The sequence below is a fragment of the Glycine soja genome, chromosome 15 (genome assembly GCF_004193775.1).
Source record: "Glycine soja cultivar W05 chromosome 15, ASM419377v2, whole genome shotgun sequence".
In the NCBI taxonomy this organism is placed as follows: domain Eukaryota; kingdom Viridiplantae; phylum Streptophyta; class Magnoliopsida; order Fabales; family Fabaceae; genus Glycine; species Glycine soja.
This window is the reverse complement of record NC_041016.1, coordinates 49,663,940-49,689,509: the sequence shown is the minus strand read 5'-3', so window position 1 is coordinate 49,689,509 and position 25,570 is coordinate 49,663,940. Positions and strand designations below refer to the sequence as shown.

The 25,570-nt window shown below is 32.3% G+C and overlaps 1 protein-coding gene and 1 non-coding gene across 4 annotated transcripts; both read right to left on the bottom strand.

Annotated features, from left to right (window-relative positions):
* Positions 1-2,075: 2,075 nt before the first annotated feature.
* On the bottom strand, positions 2,076-9,233 carry LOC114388455 (cysteine synthase-like). Of its 3 annotated transcripts, none has more exons than XM_028348950.1 (11): positions 9,122-9,233; positions 8,923-9,036; positions 8,735-8,844; positions 8,439-8,496; positions 7,796-8,059; positions 7,588-7,725; positions 7,444-7,495; positions 6,730-6,809; positions 3,066-3,125; positions 2,829-2,909; positions 2,076-2,527 (listed from the first exon to the last, which is right to left on the bottom strand). In XM_028348950.1, the coding sequence occupies exons 2-11, from the start codon at positions 8,953-8,955 to the stop codon at positions 2,438-2,440; spliced, it is 966 nt and encodes a 321-aa protein (XP_028204751.1). In that variant the 5' UTR covers positions 8,956-9,036; positions 9,122-9,233; the 3' UTR covers positions 2,076-2,437. The 3 variants fall into 3 exon arrangements, 2 of the variants coding, with proteins under 2 accessions (XP_028204751.1, XP_028204753.1); XM_028348952.1 differs by having other exon boundaries at positions 9,129-9,233; XR_003661490.1 differs by lacking the exon at positions 6,730-6,809.
* A 6,660-nt stretch (positions 9,234-15,893) lies between these two features.
* LOC114388809 lies at positions 15,894-15,977 on the bottom strand. Its single transcript, XR_003661601.1, has one exon. It is a non-coding gene; the product is annotated as a small nucleolar RNA snoR116 (small nucleolar RNA).
* Positions 15,978-25,570: the final 9,593 nt, after the last annotated feature.

The window sequence follows — 25,570 nt, the reverse complement described above, 5'->3', positions numbered from 1 at the left end:
ATAATAATAATAATAATAATAATAATAATAATAATACACAAAATCAACGACTAAAACAAAACTTTTGTAAAGTTAAAAGCTAAAATGACTTACACTTTTTTAATCTCTAATTCTAAAGTGAATATTTACTATTTTACCAATAATATTACACAAAGTATGCACTTTGATATTTTCCTTGGATGTGTGTCGTTTATTATATGTCCAACTCTTGTTGGTTTTTCGCCTTCTCTCCTATTCAAAGGTGGAACATTTTCTTCTAATTCGTTTTCTTGACTTTGATACTTTAGTGCTTAGAAATTAAAATAATTCACATGTTTGAAATTCTTTTTTGATTTCGTGTTGTGGATCAACAAATCATCAAAAGGAGTGGTGGATATAATATTTGAAGCACGAAATTCTGCTCTACAGTTCATACGAGGAAACAAAATCTACATCATTAAACAGAATAGCCACTTTTTTGTTCTAAATTAGACAGAGTCAAGACATGCATGAATTTGATGTTTTGCCCAAAAGCTAAACATCCCACAACAGATTTCGTGAATCATTTTGTTTAAAAAGTAAAGAACGTGTTCTTTTTTTTTTAACAGCAACAAATAATTTTATTAAAAGATCCAGTTGAAACATAAAGACTGTGTTCTTTGATTTAAAGGAGGAAAGAAAAGAATCTGAAATAGTCAAATTCAAACACGTTCTATAACTATTATTATCCTAAAGATAAAAGTAAATAATGTTTCAACGAGTGGTGTTGAGTAGAAAAAGTATTCCTCAAATATGAAATAAATAAACACACACTTCTGATTTGAGAGTTTCTTCGACTAAATTGTATAACTACTCCCCAAATTCCAAAAAAGCTATCTTATGCTAAAATGTCAAAGAAAGTGCTAGTAACGCTTTTAAATATATTTTTTCATTGGTTAAAATTCACATGAATCCTACTAGTTTACGAATGAGATTCATCAAATAAAGAATGAAATCCATGTAAATTTCACTTAATAAGAAAAAAAATGTGTTAAAAAAGAGTGTGTGTTATTAGCAATTTAGCATTTCTTATTGTGAAATAACTGTCATTGATTTGTTGATGTGAGGGGTGGGCTCCGGTTGCATGCTGTGTATTGGATTGAAGGGTAAGATGCATAGCATGCTAATGCTGTTTTAGATAAGGTTTCGTAGTATTGAAAATGAAATGACAAAATAAACAAAAATGTAGCAGAGGGAAGAATACAAAGAGGGTCCTTCCCCAAAGGAATTCTGAAGTGGATATTCTTCAAGGTTCTGAATTCTTTTCAAGAGCCAATACAAAAGAGGGAGCACATTCCTTTTCTGGATACCACGTATTATAGCATCTTCCTTTCTTTTGTTATAGCATCTTTTTCTTTCTTATAGGTTCTAATGGAACTCTATTGTTATTTAATGGTACCCAAGAAAGAACGAGAGAACAATATAATTTATAAGAGTACAATTATATGAACCTATTTCAATAAACATCTCTTAATAAAAAATCCTTACATAAATTTAAATTAAAATAAACTTATACATCTCAACTTTTTCATAAACTCATTCGTGCAAATTTTCCGCAAACTCTAATAATAAACCTTGGCAATTTTAAGGTAGAAAAAAAGTCTTGAACAATGGGATATTACAATAGAAAAGTTCTGGTGAGTTAGAAACTAATTAGGGTAATAGGGTGTGTTTGGTACGAAGTTTGAACACCTAAATTGAGATCGACCCTCATGAAAAGTTATGTTTGCTTGTTTGACAAACAATTTTTTCAGTTTGGTTGAGGTGACTTTCACCCAAACTAAGATTTACCTTAAAACTACTCTCTTCCTTTTCCCTTGAACTTAGAAAACTTCAAACATAGATTAAGTTATATTAAACAACTGAACATAAGTTTACAAAGTTCAACCATACTACACTTCCATAACCGTAATCCAAACACACGCTTAGTAGTCCATCTCCTAGCACATTCAACGTCAAAACTCAAAACTGCATCCAATTCTTGAATTGGATGTAACTAGGGACACCTTATCTCTTGGGCCAAGTATACATGTGTTTTTAAATTGTAGTTTTGGATCAGGTGTCAAGCTTCAGATTTTTCGTATTGAAATTGCCTCCAGCATTGATATTGTACAACATAATTTGTTTAAGCAAAAGGACTTTAACCAGGACCATTACATAATCATGATCTCTTTGTAAACTTAGCTAATGCGACAAATATTTTGATTAATAAGAAATCACCTCATGCAACCAACTTAGCCATGATTTTGAAATGTCCTATGTGCCAATATATGAACAGAGCTAGTCCCTACTTTACAGTTCTACACAGTACGGATGAAAAATGAGTTATCAGCACAATTCTTTATTACTTGAATTTCGTAAATAAAACTCACAAGTGAATCAAAATCTCTTAACCAGAAACAGGGCTAGTGACAGTTCTCTAATCAAATGTCATCTGTTCTGCCTCTTGTCTAATGGACTCAAACAATGGAGAAGAGAGGTAGCGCTCTCCAGAACTAGGGAACACCACCTGCAGCAACAAAAATTATTAGAAGATGGATTAATGAGGATTCATGATACAGATATGATTAAATTTTAATACATCTGTCCCCAGTGATATGACTAAAGACCCTTGTCACCAGATCAATGCACATGAAGGTTCAAGTATTGTCCGTGGTGTGTGCCATTATAAAAACATACAATGCACCATGCTTTTCCAAGTAATATATACAGAATAATGACATGAAGTTGTAGGGTACTTTAATTGAATGCTAAACAATATATCATAATCATAATACATGTCAATCAAGAATCCAGATAAGTAGGCCTACAACGATGAGTTTGTCAGCATTTTCTGGCCTCTTTCCCAGTTTAATTGCTGCTGCTGCTGCTGCTCCAGATGAAATCCCTACCTATTAGAAGTGAAAACAGTTTACAGTCAGCATAACTAGATAGAAATAGTTGAATAGCATTGAAGTTCCACAGTTATACACATAATGGCCAAAAGAAAAATATCGTAATACAATATTTTAATTTTTTAAAAAAATGGAATATAGCTGTAGCCATACCAGCAAACCTTCTTTCAGGGCTAACAGCTTAGCAGTTTCTATAGCTTCCTCACTTGATACCTGAAAAATATTAACAGATAGAAAACCAAGGGTCAAATCCTTCCACAGAAAAATAATCATAAGGAAAGTTCCAGAAAATTATTTGCAGTTTTATGTTTTATAAGAATTTATAACCTTCAGTGAACATCTAAATAATGAAAACAAATGTATAAAATTTGTTTGAATCTCATTTACATTTGACAAAGGGCTAGGAAAAAATGAGATGATCTTAGTGAATTGCTTGAGTGATTTGAACTTGGCAGGCTGTATTTGTATGCCTCAAAGAATAAGCACATCCTATATTTACAAGAGTGAAAAATAGGAAGGAAAATATTTACGATCCAAAATTTTCAATCCTTCATTTAAACCTATTCTTTGTTATTTTTTACAATATAAATTTTATAATCCTAATACTTCATTCACATTACTAAACACTAGTTCAAACACCATCACAGCTAACACTTTCGCATCTCTATATAATCAATGTGAGACCTCACAACAGTTCCCCACAAGCTGGTGAATGGATATATTCCTGGATTGCAGCTGACATTCTGAAACTTTTAAGTGACATGCCTACTAATTGAAAATTTGAGAAAACAAATGTAGTAGCAATCAAAACACTATTTAATTTCTACTTTATGAAGCAGCAAACAATCTCATTTTTGTTTTGTCATGTTGAACTAGATTGTGAATAATACAAATAAAAGATTTATTAACAGTCTCATGGGAACGCATTTTATCCAAAGTAATTCAAAAATTCCTTGTGCCATGGCTTGAAACTCAGCCTCTACACTTGACCAAGCCACAAAGTTTAGTTTTTCAATCCTCTAAGTTTGTAGGTTCCCAAAAAGAAACATATAGTAGCTGGAGTTTGACCTCCTATTTATAACCAAGCCATCATAACAAGTGTCAGTATACGGTATACCCATCCATGGATAAATCCTCAACCCTTCTTGAATAACAACCAACTTTCAGGGGTAGTTTTAAGATATTGAAAAATTCAGTATACTCTTTCTAGGTGCCTTTCCTACATATCATGTATAAATTGACTAACAACTACAATAGCAGTGGCTAAATTTGGTTTGTCCTAGACAAGTAAATTAATCTTCCAGTATGTCTCTGACAGCCTTATAACCAATATGACTTTCTGTTAGAAACCAAGAAATGAAATAGCAAAGAAAAGAAAGAATTTTATTGAATAGGATGAGAAGAACAGAAAACGGGAGAGATAACTCTCCTCCAAGGGTTTCCCCTTCACAAAGGATTTCCCCTTTCACAAAGAGCTACTGCTCAATCTACAAATTAGCAGATCTCCCTCTCTCCTATCCATCCTACCCTATTTATATCTAATAATGCCCTCTAACTAACTAACTAACTCATTAACAGACTAATTATCTTTACTAATCTTTCCTTCTCCTTATATCCTAACAATACACCCCTCCTAAAAATTGACCTTGTCCTCAAGGTTGGAATTTGAAAACTGGAACTACACACCGAAATGACACACATCCTCAAGTTTTCCCCAATTGCTGGAAGACAATTGCACTCATTATAGCTTAACTGGGAATGACCTACTTCCTTGCATGCGGGTAGAGGTGGAGGTTGGGATGAAAGCAAATTCTGATTGGACCTCCATGGCTGATGCAGCAATCTTTTTCCACCTCTTCTCTATAATCATGTCATCAGCTAAACCGGCATCCAAGTTTAGTGGTATAAATCTTGCCACCCATTTTAAACTCCAAGTTTCTGGTTGGAAATGTGGAAGCTGGATCCCATGGCTCATCTTCATCACCATGATCTTCATCTGCCTTTCCAGATAGCATTTCGGTGCTTTCCTGCCATAGGCTTGGGATCTTCCAATTAAATCCCAGAATGAGTTTGGTTGGCATATTATCCAATTTTCTGCTCCTCTTTTATGTATCACATATCTACAACCCATTTAACCCTGACCCATTATGTAAAAAGTTGGACATACTTGGTAGAATTCCAAAACTTCCCTTTCCTCTTTCTCATCCTTCAGAACTCAATCATTTATATGAGCCTCTTTGCTGTCCCTCCATGGGGATCAACTATGAACCTGCTGGCCACTTCATGCAAACTCAAATCCGGTGGCTTCGATAGTGGTGGGGATGAGGGTGAACTCCCAGGAAGTTGAATCATCATGACTGTCTCTGTACCTCCCTTCTGCCTTGGCTCCATTGTCAAGCTATCATCCATAGACACAACAAAATTTAACGCTAAAAGCTCACCCAGCAAGTTGACATTCCAAGATTCCAGCACCATCGATGTTCCAACCACCTTCATGAGCGATTTATGCTTCATCATAACAATCTTTGTATGGAAATCTGAATCTTGAAAACAATGAGGCTTGGTTGCATCACCAGCTTCAACTTCCTTCTTGATCAAATCTGTTATTGGGTTATCAAGAAAACCGTCTTCGCACCCACATTCGTCACTCTATTTTCCTTGTGCTTCTCCCTCTTTATCAATGGATCAACTTCTTCCTCCATAACCTTTTCAATCTTTGTTTCTCTTGCTAATTTTGCTTCATCATCTTTGGTTTCTTCTCCACCACAACGGGTGTGGTTCTTGATTATTGAACCTTCTTTACTTCTGTTTTCTGATTTCAAGAACTGCAATGGGTCACTGTCACACTCAAAACTGCTACCCTTTAAATCAGTTCCCCCTTCTATGCTTCTATCAAAGCTGGGTAGTTCCACCTTTCTTGTCAAAGAACTAGCCTTAGCTCCACTGCATTCTGACCCACTTCCGTCCATGCTATTTCATTCAATATCTTGCGCACATGTGTTTCAGCTCTGAAATGTTGGTCCTCTCTTTCAGGAACTCTATAGAAGTCTCCCTTTTTTGATGTGGGTTTCCATTTCAATTTGCTCTTCTTGATTCAAGATACTCAATCTTTCAAAGACATGGTTACCATAGCGATCTATGAATCTTTTGATCAAAGATGTGGAAAATGACTCCCAATCTGAATCTGGGCTCTTTTGGCTCCAAATGTATAACCAATGTGTCACAGCACCCTCCATTCTCATTTTTGTGGAAGATCGCATCTTTAGATTTGAAAACCTGATGACTAGAAGGGTGATCAGTTACACCCTTTCTTGGAAGGTGAATAACCAAGGACAACACACTTGACACTAAGTATGCCAAACTTACTGTGATGCTGTTTGCAAAAATGAACAAAAAGCATTTGAGCAGATTGTATTAACTGAGCAGTCTTGAGTTATACCCACTCAGCAGACTGTATTCACATACATCTAAAATGAATACATATATCTACAAGAACAATAAAGGGGAAAGATTATTTCATATGATCCTAAATTTCCAACGCTTTGTTAACCCCTATTTTTTGTTGTTTTTTCAAACAGTGACTGTTTCATGATCGTAATACTTACGATGTAACACTAAATACTATCTCTATTTTCAACACAACAAGCATTAACAGTTCTGTATCTCCATAATTTATAGGAGACCTTATAACGTTTATCCTTCCACTACAATATATGATAATCTATAAGAATCATAACACTCATGTAACCAATTCCATTGGCAATTACACAACTTTCAACAGAATTGTAGTACTAAAATCCAATATATCTATAGTAACCTGAAGAATTTCATCAAGCAGATTCACATCCAGCACAGCAGGAACAATACCAGCACCAATTCCCTGAATCAGATGCCCTCCTTTTACACATTCATGCAACATGTCCAGTTAGTATAGCATTAGCATAATTCAGATGTCAGTCTGAAAGTAAAATACTAAGTGGTGTACTGCCTCACAAAGTTGAAAAGAAAGGAATACCAAATGAAATTTGCCTCAAAAAGTTGATAGGGGAAAAAATTAATGCTCTTAAAAAATATCAGGAACGAAATCATAATTTTATTTGTGATAGAAGTAATGATGCATAAATGGCATCACTCTCTATAAATGATACCAAAGAATATTAGTAAAACGTTCCTAATCCAATTAAATAGATGAAGAATGTGAGAGGCAGTAGGCTTTAAATAGTCCACTGTGAGCACAATTTAAAGGGACAACTCACTGAACTCAGTCAATTGCACCAACTGTTGGCTGGGTCATGGGTGTTCTAACATACTAACTAAGATACATACTGGCTTACAATCTGAAGATCATTTGAAATGCAGATATAAAAAGTCAACAAGAGATTAAAATCTTATGAAGTGACCACATAGAAGATTTTGATGATTTCAAAAGGTAAAAGAGTTGAAGTGATGTTGTAGACGTTACACATGGAGAGAAAATGGGACAAGAAAGAGCAATAAGATAGGTACACCATTTACAAAGTCAGTAACATACCTGGCTGGCCTCCACTCAAGACTGCACTTTCAACTGGTTCCACTCCATAAACCTTGATGAAAACACACAGCATTAGCAATGAAAGTAATTACATGCATTTAGACTCTCCTCCATTCACAGACAAGTGTTCACAAGAACAGGAACCTTGATTTTTGGGTTTCTCTCCTTGAGGAATTTCCCTGCACCTGTTATTGTACCACCAGTTCCTATACCTGCTACAAGGGCATCAACTTTACCTCCAGAATCTGTCCATATCTCAGGGCCAGTGGTTTCATAGTGAATCTACAAGAACACGACAGATTTGTCATCAGAAGATCACATACTATATCTCAATACATTCAAGATAAATTACCTTTGGGTTTGCAGGATTTTCAAATTGATGAGGCATGAAAGCATCAGGTGTCTCCCTCAGCAGCTCCTCAGCCTTTTGAAGACTACCTTTGAAGCCCTTAGCAGGATCAGTGAGATGCAGCTCAGCTCCCAAAGCACGGAGCACAACTCTCCGCTCGAGACTCATTGAAGCCGGCATTGCTAGGATTAGCCTATAACCTTTAAGTGCTGCAATGAATGCCAATCCAATGCCAGTGTTTCCACTAGTAGTCTCAACAAGCACAGTCTTCCACCAGTTTAATTTAACCATGTCCACAACCATAAAAAAAAAAGAAAAAACCTCATTGATTATTTGGGGGAAAATGGCACAAAAACTATGGGTAAAATTTCTCAATAAATACTTGTAGGAGAAGAGAATAAAAGGGTAAAGCAAATTAAATTTCTTCCATAAGTTAAAATTAGCTTATACAAAAGTTAAAATCGGCTTTTGGAGAAGTTAAACGAGAGGACTTCTATAAATTAACTTATGCATAAGCTAATTTTAACTTATGGGAGAAACTGAATTCAATTTACCATATTGTTTTTTTCTCAAATACTTACTGAGAAATTTATCCAAAGAGGACCTAAATTCATAAATAGTGTCATGCTAGAGTTCTATTACCAACCTTTCCTGGTGTAATCAGTCCCTTGTCCTCAGCATCCTTGATCATACTTAATGCTAACCTGCACCCCAAATGAAACAGTTAGAAATTCTATTTCTAAATAAAGTCCCAATGATAGTAAGGCATACCGATAGAACAGTATAGCCAGCCTCTTTAGCATTTCACAAAGAAAAATCACTTCACCAACATCTATTCCCATTACACAACGATAATGCAGGAAATTTTCAAACATCTTAAACATAGAAAAGAAACAATGCATCATTATTTATGACAGAGAAAAACAGTAAACTCCTTTGCACCTGTCTTTGACACTTGAGCAGGGTTCCATTGATTCCAACTTGGCAGCAATGCGGGCCACACAACCTTCCACAACTTTGTTCAGATACACCATTGGAGTGTTTCCAATTAGCTTCACAAAGCAAGAACTAAGGGTGAAGCAATTATGTTCATAACCAGAAGAGCTAAAAGAGAAAGAAAGAAAAATTACTTCAGTAACATCTTGTTTTATTGCACACTCCATTTCGATGTTATCTTGGTATAGATAAGCACTTGAAAATCGGATTTTGATGGTACAAACTGGATTGTGAGAACGAATCCGAGTCTGAAAGTAAAGTTGAAAGAGAATCACAGCAGAGTGAATATTATTAACAAGTTGGTATGTTGAACATGAAAATACTGGTACTTACAACTTACAAGAATTTAGCTACAACAAGAGGAGCTTCCTTCTTTGCTTGAAATAGATCTTGTTTCACTCTACTTCGGACCTGAGGTTCAACACGGTTTGATAATGCACACTTGTCATTTCCAACTTTTTCATTTTTATATTTACTTGTAATTTTATTTTATTTTATTCTTTGGTTTCAAAGAGAAAACTTGTAATTTAATTTAAGCGTATTTAATTTAAATTAAACGCAATTAATAAAATATGTGAATATGTCAATAGAAAAATTAGGAAATATAAATCTTCAACATAATTAATAATTATTACTTTAGAATTGTTATTTCCAACCTACTTTTAATTATTTACTTAAAAATTAACTACTTGTTAAATGCAAACTTTATTTCAAAATATCCTTTGCTCACTTAAGTTGATTAGGGTTTTTCTTATTATAGTTTTCCTAGTGTTTAGCTCCTTGTAACATCCCATTTTTTTCGTAAATAAAATTTTAGAGAATAATGATGTTTTATACTTAAATAAATAAATAAAAATAGATATAATAAAATAATGATTTGAGAGAAACTAAAAAGGATATTTTATTATTCATTTGATGGAGAATAAAATAGAGTTTCTTTTTTTATAAAATAATAAAAATAAATAAATAGAGTAAAAAATAGGTTGTGAATACCCCTAGCTATAAATAGCAAGCTAGGTCAGTTTTGAGACTGACTCCTCTACTTCTTAATTTCTCTCTCTTCCTCTCTCAAAACCCTCTTTTTTTCTCGCAGACCACCAAACCTGTCTTAGAAAAATGACGATCTCGGACCCATTCACCGTTGAATCGTTGTGAAATTTAAACAACATGTTCGCAACCCAATTCCGAGCATTCTCACCGTTGGGAATTTCGGTATCATGTCTGAACAAACAGAAATACCCCTCGCATTGTAGTCTTTTCCTTTCCCACAGAAACCCAGAGTTGTCTCGGTAAAATTATGATCCCGGTTTCGTTAACCGCTGGATTGTCGTGAAAATTTTCTATGTTGTGAGAAATTCAATTGCGCACACCTTCACCATTGGGATTTGCGAAATAATATTTGTGGAGGGACAAAAAGGAATCGCACGAAGATAGTACAAATGGAGGCTTCAATCTCTTCTCATTCTCTCTAACGTTTGAGAACCCTATCAGAGCAACCAGAGGAAGAAATTGAGGTAAGGGATGAGTTATTCACAATTGGGGATTAGTGAGAACATGTGTAGGGATCCTTAGAGGATTAAATTGGGGTTTTATTTTGAGATGTTTATTAAATTGTAATTTTTCCTTTATAATTATAAATAAAATATTGATGTTCTGATGAGAATTGCTTGATAAATTGTGCTCTTGATATTTGTATATTTTGACCTATGATTTTGATATAATTGTGTAATATTATTTGAGGGGTTTTAGTCCCCAGGTTGTGATAGTCTTTTGTATAAATTGTTATATTGAGGATATGAAATGATGATTCAAATTATGAGTATGTGGTGAATTGAACATGTGATGAATGACGGAATACATGTATATTGACATGTGTATTGTGTTGTGAGTTATGAATTGTGCAATCACACAACTGTAAGACCCTTTAAGGGCGATGAGTATTGTGATGGGATCCATTGTGGAAACCCGACGAGTTTAATCACAAGTGCGACGAGTTAAAATGATTTTGAAAATAATTGAGTAGTTGTGTGTATTGCATAGTTCATAGGTAAAGTGAATATGATTCATGAGGTGTGATAACATGCTATTTTGAGATTATACCATTGTAATTGAGATCGAGTGTATGTGATAAACTGAGTATGCACGTGATTGAGATGTTGTGTCTATTGAGATGTTGTGTGCATTGAGTTGTAAACTATGGATTGTACAATCACACGACTTTAAGACCCTTTAAGGGCGGTGAGTTAATTATAAGACCCTTTAAGGGCGGTGAGTTAATTATAAGATCCTTTAAGGGCGGTGAGTTAATGTTAAGACCCTTTAAGGGCGACGAGTTAAAACTATTTTGAGAACAATTGAGGAGTCGTGTGTTTTGTACAGTTCATAGATAGAGTCTGTGTGCTAAAATATTTTTTGGATTGGACCTGAATAAGGAGGGAGAGGACTCTTCGGAGTGTAGGCCTTGGGGGTCACACGGTTTGAGTGCTCCTTTAAGCCTATGTTGATCCCATATGGTTGGAGCATTCTCGTAAAACACTGTGACCCTGACTGGTCTCCCTATGATATTACCTAGTGAGAGTGACTTGACTTGCTAGTGTGTGGTTTGTCTTGTCATGTACTCCTAGGCACCCGACGAGGTTTTTCACTGACATGGTACCACATTGCATATAGGCTTGAGTCTTAGCATAATTGTTGCATACGCTTGCTAATTGTTTATTATGAAATTGATGTGTTATTATGTCTTGATCGGAGTGTTTGATTCTTGTGTATTGTGATTGATGATTAAAAGGTGTGATTGATGATTGAAAAGTGAATTTTGAATGACAAAGTGATGAAATAATGTGAGATGTGCTAAGTAAATTGTATTTGGCTACTATATGTTGTCTTGTTTCTCTCTAGTAGTTAGGAATGTGATAACACACTCCCGGTTTGCTGTTTATGTTTGGATCCTGTGATAATCTTGAACTTTGTGTTCAGGGGAGCAGATGAATAGGTGGATGACTATGAAGAACCTCATGCTAGAGGACACAGGAACACAACGCTCTGATAGGATGTGACATTAGGATATAGGTTCTATATTAATTGTATGAAGCTTAGACGGCCTTGTTTGAGTCAAGATGACTTTATTATTTATTTGAACAAGTTTGAATATGATGTAGAAGAAAGTGAATGTGAGCCTTTTACCCCTTTGAAAGGCTTGTATTTAAAAATGTTTTAAAAATACTTTCAATTAATATTTAAATTTTTATTTCTTTATTAGTATATATGTGAGGGGTAGAGGGTGTCACATTACTTGTTTGGGCCTCATTCGGATTCATCTGTATTATCACATTAATATTAAGTAGTTTGTGACCCATGTAATGTTCGATTATAAAAATGAAATCATTGAAAAGTTTATATATTATTAATAATAATATTATAAAAATTATTTTACAGAATATAAATAGATTTCGTGTAAAATTTATCAAACAGTGATTATGTTGATATTAATTACATTGAATATTTAGTAAAAAAAAATATATTTTTAGCTCTTCAATTTGATTTGAGTTGTGTGTAATTTTGGTTTTAATGTTTTTTCAAACCAAATTAAGTAAATATGCTTTTGAGTATCATTAATTTGTTTTGCCTAGTAAAATATATAGATTTGCAAGATATTTATACTTCTTTTCACATACGGAAATATGAAATTCAGACTCATATGACAAGCTATGGTTATGAAAGAATCACTAATAAAATTCCACATCTAGAAGCCCATTTACTCAGAAATTTAGACAAAAATGGAATTGTGATCATTTTTTTCTACTCAAAATTTTCATAAATTAAAAGGTAAACTAAGTTTTTAGTCCTTGGACCTTTTCAAATTTTGGGTTTTAGTTTCCAAACAAAAATTTGATTGATCAAAGTTTCTAAATTTCTGTGTTGTTATAACTTTTAGTCTTTTCCATTAGAGTGCATTGTTAAGTGATTATTGAAAACCATCATGTGTCTTTTTTTAGTTATTTATTATGGTTCATTTTCTTGTGGCTAAAAGCAGCTAGAAATTGCTTCTCCAACATCTGCAATCCTTCACCCTCACATTAAACCAAAACCATAATCACATTCTCCAAGTCTTCTATGCTACAGAAGCTTTAATACTCTTTATGTTGCTCATAATCATATTCTCCATTACAAGACCAAGTATGTGAAACTGGACTATTTTTTGTAATTGAAAGACATTCAACAAGTTATTGGTCATTCAACAAGTTAGGATTTCACATGTTAGGTCCTGACATAGAGAACGTGATTATGAGTAGAAGAAAGTGCACTATAGAAGCCAAGTGTATACTTAAGAGACATTGCTAAAGTAAAAGATGGCCTAAACCAAAGAATAGGTACCTAATCTTCAAGATGATGTATTGAATGAATTGCATTAGTTTTCCTTAAGACTAATAAATAATTTATAAATCATGTATGTTAATTTTAAACAAAAAGAAAATTTGTTATTTATTGAATACATTATCTTAAATTACAGACATCTATATTCTCCTATAGGTCATCTTTTAATTTAAGTTCATGAAATATATGTTTAGCTTCTACAACAATCGTGCTATCATCCTCATTGTTATAGATGCTTAGCTTCTAAAGTACTATTTCCCTAGCTCATAATCACATAGGACCAAGAATGTGAAGTTGGACCATTTTTTGGGTCTGGAAAGGCATTCAACATATTGTTGGTTGTTGAACATGTTAGAATTTTACTTTCTTGGTCCTAGCATGAAGAACATGATTATGAGCAAAGGAAGTGCACTATAGAAGCCAAGCATCTACACCAATGAGAATGGTGCCATGATTGTTGTAGAAGCTAAACTTATACCTCATGACTTTTGATGGATTAAAGATGGCCTAAACCACATTATAGGTACTTGTTCTTCAAGATGATGTATTGAATGAATAACATTGATTTTCTTGAAGATAATAATAATAATTTATAAAGTTTGTACGTTAATTTTAAACTGAAAGAAAATTGTTTTTATTCATTAATACATCATCTTAAATTACAAGCATCTATACTCTAGTCTTAGTCATCCTTTAATCTAAGTTCATGAAGAATAAGTTTAGCTTCTTCAACAATCTAGCTCATGATCATGTTCTCCATGCTAGGACCAAGCATGTGAAATTGGACTATTTTTTGTGTGGAAAGGCATTTAACATCTTGTTCGTTGTTTTAACATATGTGTAGAAGTTAAGCTTATACTTCACAAACTTTGCTAGATTAAAAGATGGTCTAAACTATTTTTTCATGAAGACAATAATAATACTAATAATTTATAAATGTATGCCTAAACTAAAGTATAAATATTTGTTCTTTTCCGTAGACAATACTAATAATTTATATGTTAAATTACTATTTAGGTCTTTTAATTTATTTTCAATATTCAATTAGATCCTCTATTTATTAAGTGGTTTAGTTAAGTCTTTTAATTATTTAAAATAATTCAATAAGATATTTTATGTCAATTAAGTGTTAATGTTAACAATATTTATACTTAATTGACAAAAAGATCCCAACTGAATCATTTTAAATAATTAAAAGATCTGATTAAATCACTTAATAATTAGATGACCAAATTAAATATTAAAAAATAAATTAAAGAATCTAAACAATATTCCTTATTCTCTGCAATGGCTCAAGAGGGATTGAGAAAGTCTCTCTCATCAAAAGAGATAAAATTGAAGTCCCTCTCGTCAAAAGAGATGTGTCTTGCCTTTAGCCCATTCGTGCATAATCTATATATTAATGGTAGACTTCGTATTCGTATTAGAGAAGATCTTCTAAGCAAAGCATAACAAAAGGTTGATGAACTTAATACACAAAACTGTTTTACATTTTTTATAACTTATACGGGTTATAATTGGATTATTGTTCGAAAAAATTTAATCACATGCAATTATCTCTATTAATTTCATTCTTAACCTAACACAAAATAATATAAGTAACATTCCAATTAACCTTTTATATAATCTCCATTATGTTTTTATTTTCTACTTTATTTTTTAATTACAAAACTATCTTCTTTTGTTCCATTTTTAATTGTATATTGTTTCTAATCCTTTTAAAAAAAATTGAAATAAATAATTAATCTTTTTCCTATTTTTAAGACTTAGATCCGGTCTCCGATCCTTATAAAAGGATATTAGGTTAAATATAATATTAATCTTTCAATTTTGTTTAATTCCAAATTTTAATCCATCAATTTTTAAATAAAAATAGTTGATCCCTCTATTTTAGAGATAATTAATCTTCTTATTTTACAAGATATCAACAAAAACAATTTAGTAAAACATAAATAAAATTGAAAAGTGGACTAAATTAACATTTAAAAAAATATAAGGATCAAAATTAAGATTTTTTTAAAATAAAATGACCAAATATATTTATTTGAAAATATGAGAACTATAATCATATTTTTTAAAAAAAAGTAGAGAAACCAAACATTTTTATTTTAAAAATAATAAAATCAAAATTGTTTTTAAATAAAAAATATTTAAAAAAATAATAATATTTAAGTACTAAAATAAATTTTATATTTAAAAATATAGGATTATCACAATAATGTAAAACTTTATTTCCATTCACATATAAAAAATAATCTATTGAAGAAAATAATTCAATTCTCTTCACGAACAAATAAGACTGCAAACAATAACACAACATGAGCCGATTTAGTCTACGGTGGCCTCTAACACAAGACAAATGGGAATAATTTTATTAAATATACTAACATAATAAAAATTAAAATTTTCAACGCAAAATAGAAAAAAATTATTCGTATATTAAACAAAATATTTTCATCAAAAAGTAAAAGGAAAAAACACTCGAAAGGGAATTTTAAAGGAACAATTGAAAATATAGGAACATCTGAATGCACAAGCCTAAGAAAAATAAATGGCCAATGCCAGAATCTCAGTTCCAAATCGTTCTCGGCAACGTACAGCACTGAAAGCGCCATGGGTTAGGCGAATCAGAGACTCTAATTTGTTGCCTTTTCCCTGAAAATGAAATTCAATTAAATGAAAAAATAAAATCGAAAATTGAACACAAAAAATTGAAGGTACAAAAAAAAAATGGCTCTGCAAAAATAGATGGCATCAACGAACTCGATTTAGCTCTCATAGTTTGATGGTATGTATAAATTGGTCATCACTGCCCCAAAAATCGAGAGAAGAAAAGAAAAATCAAAGCTTGGAACAAAAAATAGAGAGAAATTTTAGGGATAATCTGCAGGGGTTTTGGAAATCTTTAATGAAGAGAGATTGAAAGTTGTGACTGAACGAATTGTAGAAAGAAAGAGAATGCTGGGAATAAATAGGGAATAGCAGCAAAACCCTAATTTTTCTAATTCATGAAATTACGATTATGTCCAATATGTTTTGGGCCATAAGGCCCACGACATACAATCGACGCCTCTGCTTTACACTTTACAACCCGTAGAATCCCCACACAATAAATACTAGTGCTAGAAAATATTGTAATTAAATTAGGATTTTAATTTCTACAAACGTGTTTGATAAATATTTTTTTGTATCTACAATTACTTAATTGGATAAAATAAAAATCACTCTATTATTTTTTTAATGAATGAAAAAATATTTAATATGACTTAAATTTAAAAATAATAATGATATTTTAAATAGAATAAGATTTATTAGAACATAAAATAAAATAAATTTAATTTGGATTTTAAAAAATTATAATAATAAAAATAAATAATGTTTTTCAGTTTAAATTTAAAAAAATAAATGTTATAATCAATTATTATTATTATTATTATTAGGAAAAACACAAATGTTAATACATCAGGGTGTCTATATTTTTAGTGAGCTAAATTTGTTATGTCGTAACATTTTATCTTATTGTGTATTAACATTTATATTTATTAGTATAATATGAGAAAAAAAATTAAATTATTAAATAAAGAATAACATAAAAAAAGTAGAAATAAGTAAAAATAAATTAATACTTCAAAATTAAGATACATGTCAAATGTGTTAATAAAACAAACTATATACACTAAATGAACATTTTCAAAATGTGTCCCACCTTTCACCAACTGTAGATAGATCTTATAACTTTTTTCTTTCTATAATTTTACATCATTCATTTGCTTTGTATCATACAAGAATATTGAAGTTCAATTTAAAAATCAAAGTTATATCTTCAAGTTCTTGTAATTCCACCTTTTTGTATTTAAGAGTCTGAAGTGTAAACGACACACAAATATAAAGCAGAAAATAATAAGTGTGTGTTACTTATTACTGGTTCAATTCTTCCACTCCAAGTTATACAACTCAAAGCTTACAAAAATGTTACTCAAAAATTTTCATGAGAGAGCTGTGATAAAAAAGGAAGGATGTTGTTGACCACTTGAACACTATTAAAATCCTTCTTCTCTACATAAAAATACAAAAAAAAAAAAAACCTTCTTTTGCTTTGGCCATTCTTTCATTGTGCTTACCTAAAATAGATCTGTGAATATTTTTATTTTCCAAGGAAATGGTTTTGTTAACCAATCATGCATCACACACATAAAATTATAATATAAAAAAAGCAAATTAAGTAAAGGCCAATTTATGACAAAATTAAATATAAAAAATAACTTGATTGGAAGATAGTCTTCTAAAGAATTTAGAGAGTTCAAATCCTTTAACTTACTCTAAATCTCTTCATCTTCATTAAGTAAAGGCCAATTTATGACAAAATTAAATATAAAAAATAACTTGATTGGAAGATAGTCTTTTGAAGAATTTAGAGAGCTCAAACAAACCCTTTAACTTGCTCTAAATCTCTTTGTCTTCATCATATAATACTAAATGATGGTTATTAGTATATTCAACACAATAAAAAACGTTTTGAAAAAACATGAAGCATTACACAACCCGAATGGACAAATTTGATTAACATTAAAAAAATTAAAAATTAAAGTTTTAAAATCAAAATTTGTTTTAAATTTTACAAATATCTAAAATCAAAATGAGTTTCAAAATTAAATTATTCAATCTTAAAATCAAGTATCCTCAAGGAAGCTAGTGGAGCGGGAGGTGAATATCAAGAGTGGTCGTAGTCAAGGAAAATCTAGAGTTCACAGATCGCCTTGGTCCAAATTAAGTCGTTATACTCTGCTAACAAAGATTTGAGGCCAAGTACTAGAGGAATTTTGTAGCACCAAGTTGATCTAGTTGTCGACTAAGAATCGACCTCCACCTGGAGCAAACAAATCCAAGTATTGCTTATATCATTGAGTCGCTGGTCATAACACTAAAGATTGCACTATCCTTAAAGACAAAATAGGAAATTGATCCAAAAGAGGCACCAATAGATGTTCGCCAAAGACCCATCACATGATCAGGACAATGAAAGGGAGCAAGATAGAAGCCGAGAACGCAACAAGACTCATGAGACAACAAAAGCACAATGTCATAACGAGAATCCCCACCCGAAACTTGGCTTCAAGGGTTTACCTCATGTTCTACTTCCTTATTTATGCAAATATCTTTGCTAAGTCTTTTGCGTGAAAGGTGGTGCTTGTTTTTTTAACCACCATGTCATCTACATAGACTTTCAGGTTCCTTCTGAGTTCGTTCATGAATATCTTGTCCATCAGCCTCTAATAAGTTGCTCTAACATTCTTAAGACCGATTGGCATAACCAAAAAGAAATAGTTAGTCATATTAGTCATGAACACAACCTTCTCCTTATCCTCCTTCAACATCGTAGTCAGGTTATACCCAAAATATGCACCTAAAAAGTTGAGGATATAGGAAATTTGGATGCTCCGTCAACTAGGCGATCCATACTCAGAAGCGAGTACGAGTCTTTAGGGCAGGCTTTGTTTAGATCTATGTAGTTGGTGCACACCCTTCACTTCCCATTATATTTCTTTACCATTATCACATTAGCTAACCATGTGGTGTATTGCACTTCTTTGATGAATCTTGCATTCAAGAGTTTCCTTGCTTCTTCAACCATAGTCTTTCCTTTTTTAGGGTTGAGTTTCCACATTCTTTGCACGAATGGTCTAGCCTTTGGACAGATGGCTAGCCTGTGACCATGGAACTCGAGATCGATTCCTAGCATGTCTGATGCTAACTATGCAAAGAGGTTGGCGTTTTTTGTCAATACTTGGGCTATGGATTTCTACCTTCGTACTCATTTGGCATCCTAATTTGGTGTACAAAGATGGTTTTTTACCGACTTGGAAAGGATTCGCTTCTTTAGTGGGCTTTACCTTCAACTCTACCTTTCTTAAGTCGAGCGTTGTTTTACCTAAGTTGTTGTTGATAGAGGTGCATGCTACTAGCTTTACTTGCAGTTCTACCACCTTCTTTCCTATAGAAATATTAAGGCCTGCAACGTTACATTCCAATGTCTTTATCTGGTAGACTCTAACAGCGTTAGTTTTGTCATCCTTACTTAAAAACTTCATCACCAAATAGGAAGTCAAAATGATGCTCCTTAACTCGTTGAGCAAATGACATCCTATTAATATATTATAAAAGGTTAAAGCATCGACTCTAAGGTACTTGATCATGATTGACTTTGACCCCCTTCCATCTCCAAAAAGGGTTAGCAAGTACGCATATTCTATCGTGTCAGTTGTCTCTCCTATGAAACCTATGAGTTGCTCCAGGAATGACTTAATATGGCTTTCTAGTATGCCTAGTTGTTTAAAGGTCAACTAGTATAGGACATCGACCGAGCTCCCATTATCAAGTAGAACTTTGCACACTAAGTTAGCAACCTCTATCTTGACTACCATGGGATCATTGTGACATCACTCTATCCCCTCAAAATCCATGTTTGTGAAAGTCATTAGGGGGTAGGCTCCTTGTGACCTCATTTTTGGCCACGACTAAGTTGACAGACTTATGATCAATCATAAGTGTTACACATGAGCCATATTGGGCCTTGATCAATCATTAGTGTTTCTCTTAGGCCTTGGTTAATGATAAGTGTGTTTTGGGACACTGGAGAATCAAAGGATCAGATTCACAAGAAGTTTCTTTAAAGGATCATATGCAGTTGAAAGAGCTTCAAATTTGCTACCTTTTATTTTTTTTATTGAAAACAATATAATATTGGTCTATTGTGTGTCGCAGTGTATAAGAAGCAGTGCCTGCAACATGTCATCTTCCATTTTGGTGAATCAAATTTTTCTTTACAGCATTATCTGAAATTTCAACACACCCTATTCAGCTAAGTTCAGAAAAGCTAGAGCCCTACCATAGGGTAATAAGCTAAGAGGTATGAATTTGACTAAAAAAAACTAACTTTATTGAACATTGGGTCCTAGTATGACTACGGTAACCAAAGCATTGACAAATACAGGCTTCAAACTTAACCTACCAAAGGAGTTACTTTTTGAACTTAATTTTAGGCATAAGTATCCTCTTGTAACATTAACCTGCCAAAGGAGTTCTTTTTTGTATAGTGATCTTCACAAATGAAAAAAAATCATATGATATGGAGTTAGTTAAAAAAGGTGCAATTAACAAAAGAATATCACTCAAATTATCATCAAGAGCACTCTTTGTTCAAAATGTCAACCCGTTAAATGATTTTGAACACCAAAGACACTTACCCTCAACCTGTTTCATCTCTCAATCCCTTCTCAACAAGGCTTGTGTCTCGGAATGCAAAATTTGCACATCGGCTGCTTCACTTACATGAGCATAATGCTATTTAAGGTGTTCATGCTTTTATGGTGCACTGTGCGATAAAAGTAAAAGAAAACCTGTCATCCTAAAAAAATGATTGGTCAATTGAAGAAGAAGGACAAGGATAAGAAGAGTACAAAGGTGAAACAAGTCGTTGACATAAACTCATCTAGGTTTGATTCTTATTTTCAATTTACTTGAAATTTAGTTGAATTTGTTCTAAAAGAAAAACATATGTGTTATACTTTCGGATTCAATTGTTAAAGGCTTATAATATAACAAATACACATACATACATATATAGTGATTTTGGTATGAATATAAGGAGTATTAACCCCTTAATAGATATAGTGTTAGGTGTTTTGAAATTTCAGTTTATGTGTTCGCTTCATTATTTACTTAACCCTTTTAAAATATTTATTTTTTTTCCTATTAAGTTATATATGAAATGTATTTAATAATAACCCCTATATGTCTCCCTCCCTCAATAATATATTTTTTTTGGCTGAATGAGTAGAAAGATACAATAAATTACATAAAATGAAGACAGAAACAAGGCCAAATATAACAAATGATGTAATAAAAAATATAAAAAAGATAAGAAGAAAAATAAAACGAACAAGAGATATATTTGCACTGTGGAATCTTTTTATTTGATATGTCTGTAATTGTTAGTACAAAACAAATGATTTTCAAATGTTTTTATTAATATTCATTTCAACTGTAATTATTAGCAATGTGAAGACAATTCGCAACGCCAACATGAATGATAACAATTCATGTAAATCTCCAATTGTTGAACCAACCCCAAAGAAGTTTAAGGTGAGCCTTCTTTTTGTTTCACTACAAAATGATTTTTTTTAACATAACAAATATTGTGATCCAAACTAGTTGTGTCCCAATCCAGTTTGGGTAGTCAAATTACTATAGGTGAACAACCCAGTGTGTTCTTCACTCCGACAACTAAAAAAGAAGCAAAAATCATTGATTGAATCTTATAGGTTTCAGCAACAACCCAAAAGTTACTGGTGAAGAAAAAACAATTGGGTTGAATGAAGAGGACTTCAAGAAAAAATTGTTTTCATAAACAATCACTAGGAAGAAGTTTGGATTTTCCCCAGTTATGAATCATTTCCATAATGTAATTTTTGATGGCATGAAGAAGGTTGCTAAAATCACAAATGTATTAACAACCATTTAATAAGTAGAACATCTCATAACTATTTAAGTACATTTCCACATCATGCAATGAATGTTGTCTTCATTTTTATAATTGATTATTTTTTGTCACCTAAATTGCAATGGATCCCCAAGTTGTTCAGACCTCCCCTAGGGATGATGATTGACCAAATTCAAGCAATAATAGTAACATATTATTGGGACGAACAAAGATGAAAATAGGAATGGGTAAATCCTTATCTATGAGTTTGTTTAAATTATTTTGAAAATAAGTTGTTACTCACTTTAATATTGTTATGAATTGTGCCACAGTCAAGAGATCCTTGTGACAACAGATGTAGATTAAGTAGGTTATAGAAAGACCTTGAAGACTTGTTTTATCAAGAAAAGAGATGGATCAAGAGGTAAAATGATACAACTAGTTATAAACTTTGTAACATCTACATTTGTCCTTTAAATTCATACAACATATTAAAAAATTCAACTGGAACTTCTATTTAATTTTTGTTTAATAAGTTCTTAACCTCCTAGCCATCCATCTCAGAAACAAGGATAGGTCAATTCATTCATATCCTAATTTCTAGTATTTACTAACCCATGTTGCGATAAGAATTATCTAGCTTTACTAAATCATTTGAGTAATTAGTTTCTTAAAACAATGTTAAAATGTGTTTCCATATCCCATTAATTTGGAATAGGATGGTGTCATGGTCCAGAAGTTATCATCAGTCACTACAACCACAAATTTTTAGGAAAAGTTGACTATCTCTTTAAGGTAATATATATTCAACAGTCCCAATATGAATACAAGTTATTATTTACAATTACAAATGACTTATCTAATGTACTAAACATGGTTTCCTTTATATCTTTGTTCCTATTAATGACACCAAGAAGCTCCCTTATCATAATTTTCTAACTCTATATACAAACATTTTTATTTTTTACCAAATGAGACACACAAATGTTAATAAAATAATATAATTGCTATAACTCGACTATGTATTATGATTAATAATGTTTACTCTCATTCTTGTTCTTGTAGAAATGATTATGGCATTTGGGTGTCTAAATGGATGATAGCCTGCAGTTGGACTCAAGATTATCACATTGATGTAAACTTTGTATTTGCCCTATCCATGATTTGTCAATTGATATTAATTGACATTTAAACCCTTGGTATGTATCCCTAATTTAATGGTTCCATTTCAGGTGGATGATTCACGTAGAATGAAGCTTGCACTGTACTTGTGTTCAAAAAACACAACAACATGAAGGATAAGGTCATCCAACTATCAGTGGCAAACTGGCACATTTGGAGGAAAAGAAGAAAAATCTCGAGCTTCCCAATTGACACTTAATTTCCACAACTTTGATTTTGGTTTTCATTTTTTGTGTTTTTTTTGTGGTGAGAGCGACCATATTGTGGTTGTAGGATACTTTATTTGATTACCACTTTTATTTTGGCTTGCTATTTTTACAAACTCTTAGCCCTAGTTCATCTGGTTCATAGACCTATTTTTGAATTGTTTGTCATTGTTGTGATTGCTACTATTATAGAATTTTCATAGATCTATTTGATGATGTTTTTCTAGTCATATCATTTGCAACATATGGTTTTTTTGCTGGTGGATTTGGGTTACTATTAAATTTGATTTTTGATATATCACTATAGCCGCAATAAATTAAAATGGGAACCTAAGATCATACAATTTTTTAACTTAGTACTCATTAACAATTGCCACCGACTCCTAAATTAAAGATAACAACTTAATCATGAACACATCAAACAAAATAACAGCTTAATCATCCTTAAATATGCATTCGTGACTAGAAGACAAATTCAAATTATTCCACTTGGAGGAAGTTACACTTCCAAATAAGTCGTAACTCCAAGGATGACTCCCACAATAGTCTTCCTTTTCATTAAGTAAATCCCCTGTGAGTTGTGCATTTGGTCTTCTTCATCTTCACATTCGATTGATTCAATTGGTGTTGTTGGGTCGCCTACCACTTTTGCAATTGCCTCAGCATGTGGTTATGCTTGGTTGTCTTCCAAAGAGGCATAGATCTCTGCACATGAAACATAAGGTTTTTTTTTAACCATAAAAAACATGTTATGCACATCACTATCATCACAAAGGTTGTAAGGGGTATACTTCAAACGACCACCAATGGCAGATATTGGGCATCGCCACTAAAAGGCAAATACATGTTATGGATTGTTGTTGGAAATCTAGCTTCCAATCACCTCCTTAAGCTCATGTAGACTAATGTTATTAGGAATTGTAAAAGACTTGGTGTTACCACTTATGAATGTAACACCATCTTCGGGATTCATGACGATTTCCCCTAAAAAATGAAATAAAACAAAGCTCGTAGTGTGATCCATACAGGTGTAAGTGAAACAAACTCTTAGGCTCAACACCTCCTTCAAAAATGGAAATGGATGAATGTGGATCATGTTGAACAAGAAAGCTTAGTATATATACTAAAACACAAGTTAGCTAAGAAAGTAGTTATGATGTTAAATAAAATAAAATGTATAAAGCATTACAACTTCATTCAATGTTCCACAACCTTAAAGATATATACAACTAAAATACTATAATAAATACACTTTAACATTTTAAAAAAATTCAAATATTATAGTACTAGTAAAAAAAATTATATTTAATTACAACACATAATTGATATATATTAATGCACTTTCACTTTCATTTGTCCATAGTATCCCTTATTGCATGTTGTTTAATAATTTGTCATTAAACTTTCCCCACTACTGTCTCCAAATCTAAATTATTTTCATTTGAGTATAAAGATGAAAGATCATGCATTCATACACAAACATAAGAACTACACCACCATTTTCAAAAGACCAAATCTGAACTACAACGCACAACAACATAATATCAAATTAAAAAAAAATAATAAAGTCTTTCAACAAAGTTACATGACAATACAATAACAACTTAAAAATAAATGAATGAATCTTGCAACCAATATGCATGTCATGAACAACACAAGTAACTTCATTTTCTTGCAACCAACATACATGCCATGAACAACACAAGAAACTTAATATGCCTAACAATCTTCACAATAATTCATTATATAATCATGACTACCTAACAATGTACTAAACAATTTGTGGAACAAATCACTCCATCTACAAACCCTTCACAACTAGTTCAAACCCTAAACCCAAAACGAAAGATTATTACATAGTGAATCATCATTTGAAAGGAGTAACATTTCATTCGAAAAGAGGACATTGTAACATATATGCTTCCAATGAAACCCTTACAATAATGTCATACGAACTTCATTGTATAGAATACTTAACAAAACAAAAGTAGCTAAAGGAAAATAACTTATGCGAATGAATAAACTCCACTAGAGAAAGTACATTGCTTCTTCCTTCAGCGTGCCTGAATGGTACAACTACGCTTACGGTGACCAATCACATAAACAAAAGGTGTCCCCCACCACTATGCTGAATTAGACCCACACAGAGAAGAACGGAGAAAATGATTGTCAATGAGTTGGAAAATGGAACTAGAGTAATAGCAACAACAGAGCTTCATCTATGTTGCAATTGTTTGAGACAACCTAACATGAAGCATAACACTCGTATAATGCTTTAGTCAAGGAACCACAACACCCTTCAATGTTGCGCAAACAAAAAAATTCAAAAATCATGTTACTTTTTAATTGAAAGTACCAAAATTTCCCTACATAACATCTCTTGTCCCCGACTGATTAAAAGCCCCACCTAATAATCAAACACACATGTGGCATGACATGGTTGGTCCATATCAAACACTTACTGGTGCCCGCTAACCATAACATGAGCCAAAGGAAAGACCACCAAAAAAAGGAAGAAAGAGAAGAGGCTAAATGCAAAAA